This window comes from Gadus macrocephalus, chromosome 16, assembly GCF_031168955.1.
Source record: "Gadus macrocephalus chromosome 16, ASM3116895v1".
NCBI lineage: Eukaryota > Metazoa > Chordata > Actinopteri > Gadiformes > Gadidae > Gadus > Gadus macrocephalus.
The window spans coordinates 27,058,760-27,061,930 of NC_082397.1; the positions used below are offsets into that span (position 1 = coordinate 27,058,760).

Genomic DNA, 3,171 nt, shown 5'->3' on the forward strand with positions numbered 1-3,171 from the left:
TCAGTTATGCCGCGATGGGAAGATTGTCGGTCTTCTCCACGCCAGTCGCAGGGAGCGTGACGTCACATACGAGCCGTGTAGTCTTTCTCGTTGTGTTTTCTCTACAGCCTTTATCTGAACAATTGCACAATAAACTCTTTGCATGAAAAATTATCCTTTAAATCCACAAACAACATATGTGTAATCCAGGGCATATAAAGACCGGGACCAGAAAATAATTATTTTCTCTCCATTGACACCCATTCATATTTTTCGATCTCATTGGTCCCATGAGCCCTACCGGAAGGGGCGTGACTTCGCCACTCTATTGTAATGTTCTTCTTGACAATCAGTGTGGGGGCGAATCATTAGGTCAGCTGGGGGAGGGCCTTGGAAGAACACGAGGGTGGGGGCCTGCACGTGAGTGAGACCGTGTTGGGGGTTGCCGGGGTAACCAGGGTTTGTTTTGGGTGGGATTTCTGCCATTGGTTACGGGTTTCAGTGACCTGGTTTTGGTTCATTAAAAGTTCCTTCAATTACTAATGACTAGTGTTGCACCGATGCCATTTTTTGGCTCCGATACCGATACCTGGCTGTGCAGTATCGGCCGATACCGATACCATACCGATACCACTCTGTGTGTGTGTGTGTATATATGAAGAGCTGCATACTACTTGGATGTAAAATCATTGCCATCATGGCTTTGTCAAGCTGCTGCCTACCTTTGTGAAGCAGGAAGACTAATACAAAGTGAATCCAGTAGAACTTTTTATTGCCTACCTGGTATGGGTGACAACAATAGCTGAATAAACTTTTGGCTCTCAAAGGCCAACATAGTGCAACATTCATGAAATTAGAACATGTATAATAGAAGTGAACAGTGCAACAGTGCAACAGTAAGAAAGTAAAATACATTAAAATTACATTACATTAAAAATACATTACAAACTCTTAAAAACCCTGAGTTTTGGCTCTCAAATGCCAAAATAGTGCAACTTTCATAAAATTATAACATAATACTAGTGTATAAAACTAGTGCAAGAGTAAGAAGTAGAACGTTAAATTGTATTAAAATAAGAAATAATATACATATGAGGTACATTTGAGAGATAGCTGCATTAATTTAACGTATCTGAGGTAAGAACAAATAGCATTAATCAGTGACAGATCTGTCACACAACACCTAGTAGTGTTTACTCTTGTTTACTTTTGAGGATTCAAGTCTTTGGGGTTCAAGCTCAGGTACATTGGCAGATTTTTCTTGAGGAAGATTAGTGTTTCTACATGATCTCCTGACAGCCTATTCCTCTTCTCATCAAGTATGTTAGAAGCTGTGCTGAAAAGCCTCTCACTATCTACGCTGGTGGAGGGAGCGGAGAGAAACTTTGCAGCTGTAGTAGCCAGGGAGGGGAACCGTTCTTTATTCTTTCCCCAGTACTCGAATGGGCTCTCTGTGCGGTGGATTGTTTTCTCAGCCAGATATGTCTCTATCTGCACCTGTGTAACTGTGCTGCTGGCCCCACCTTGTTCAGCAGCATGCTCTTGCAGGAATTCCTCATACAGCCCCTTAAAGCAGCTGCTTGTGTTGGGCTCTGTTGTCATCCGTGGGGTCTTACTGGCTGGGTCTGCTGCCTCTGTGGTGGTTGTCTGCAGTGATGACTCCACATTTTTCTCCACCTCTTGGGTCAGTGCACTTCTTGCAAGCTTGCTGCTCTCTGCACTTGTGAAGTATCTGCAGTAACAAAGTAAACAGAATGGCATAATATAGCTGTTAGCTCATATATGCTGTTATTTAGCACTGCATTTAATTACACACTAACACAAGATGTTTAAACTTTACACTATACAGCTCACAATTAAAGTAACATACCTGTCTTTGTAACGTGGGTCCAATATGGTTGAAACAGAGTACAAGGGCTCTGCCTCAACGGTCTGGAATCTTGTGCCCATAGCTGCTAGAAGTGTCGCCTTCATTGTTTTTATCCCGCTGTCCTCCGTGGTCTGTTTGGCCAACAGACGCTTCAGGACGATGACTGAGGGGATGACCTCTGAGGTGGTGGAGGTGGCGAAGCTGATCTGTTTTGTGATCTCTTCAAATGGAGCCAGAAGAGTGTTGATTTTCTCCAGCAAGGTCCAGTCACTTGCTGTCAGTGTTGCTGGGAGCTGGTGGTCTGCAGCATAGAGTGAGATGGCACTCTTTTGCTCCAGCAGGCTCGCAGTCATATAAAAGGTGCTGTTCCAGCGGGTGGGAACATCTTGGATCAGACGTTTGACTGGCATTCCCAGACCCGTCTGGACAGTTTCAAGTCTTGATGTGGCCAATGGGGAATGTTTGAAGTGCCCAATTATTTTTCTCCCACTGGCCAGCGCATCGCTCACACTTCGCTGGGACAGCAGTCCATCGTGCACCACGAGTTGAATCATGTGCGAGAAACATCCCAGGCTGGAGACTCCCAGGTCCCTAATTGCCTTCTTCATATTGCTTGCATTGTCCCGAAGAATGGCATGGACCTTTAATAATAATAATAATAAGAAGAATAATATTATTAATAATAATGTAATTATAATAATAAAAATTAACCAAAGCATCCTGTCTTTGAAACAAGAAAAGAAAGAAAGAAACAATGGCGAAATAAACCATTTTTAATCAATAACTTTGTGTTGAAATGTTAATTTGTTGACGGTAGAATTGTTTTATAAAAGCAATATAGCACTCGTGGGAGTGGGGTAGGTAAGGGATAATCCCTTACCTACCCCACTCCCACGAGTGCTATATTGCTTAAATAGACAAGTCGCAATAGAGAGCACGACACACACACACACACACACACACACACACACACACACACACACACACACACACACACACACACCTTTACTGCCGCAAATTACTGCGGCATTTCTTTCAAAGTCTAGACTAGAAAAGTTACGTTACCTTTGACTTCGGGATGCTCCAGTTGAGCAGCATGCGCTCTATTGCTCCTGCAATAGCTTCGCCCGTGTGTGATCCCTTGAATTCATTCGCATGAAGTATGACGCTTTCTGGAGTGAATGTTTCCAAGTTTACCCAGTGGGCTGTCAAGCTAAGCAGGGAAAGTGGGGAGACTTGGCTGCTCCAGATGTCAGTTGAAAAGCATATGGTCCCTGCCTCCCCTAGCTTTACTAAAACATGCTCCGTTACTTTATGTCACC

The 3,171-nt window shown here is 43.6% G+C and overlaps 1 protein-coding gene across 1 annotated transcript; it reads right to left on the bottom strand.

The window, feature by feature from the left end:
- Nucleotides 1–734: 734 nt before the first annotated feature.
- Nucleotides 735–2,833, bottom strand: LOC132474735 (zinc finger BED domain-containing protein 4-like). The gene is made up of 2 exons (XM_060075594.1): nucleotides 1,850–2,833; nucleotides 735–1,711 (listed from the first exon to the last, which is right to left on the bottom strand). Exons 1-2 carry the CDS (start codon nucleotides 2,566–2,568, stop codon nucleotides 1,183–1,185), a joined length of 1,248 nt encoding a protein of 415 aa, XP_059931577.1. The 5' UTR covers nucleotides 2,569–2,833; the 3' UTR covers nucleotides 735–1,182.
- Nucleotides 2,834–3,171: the final 338 nt, after the last annotated feature.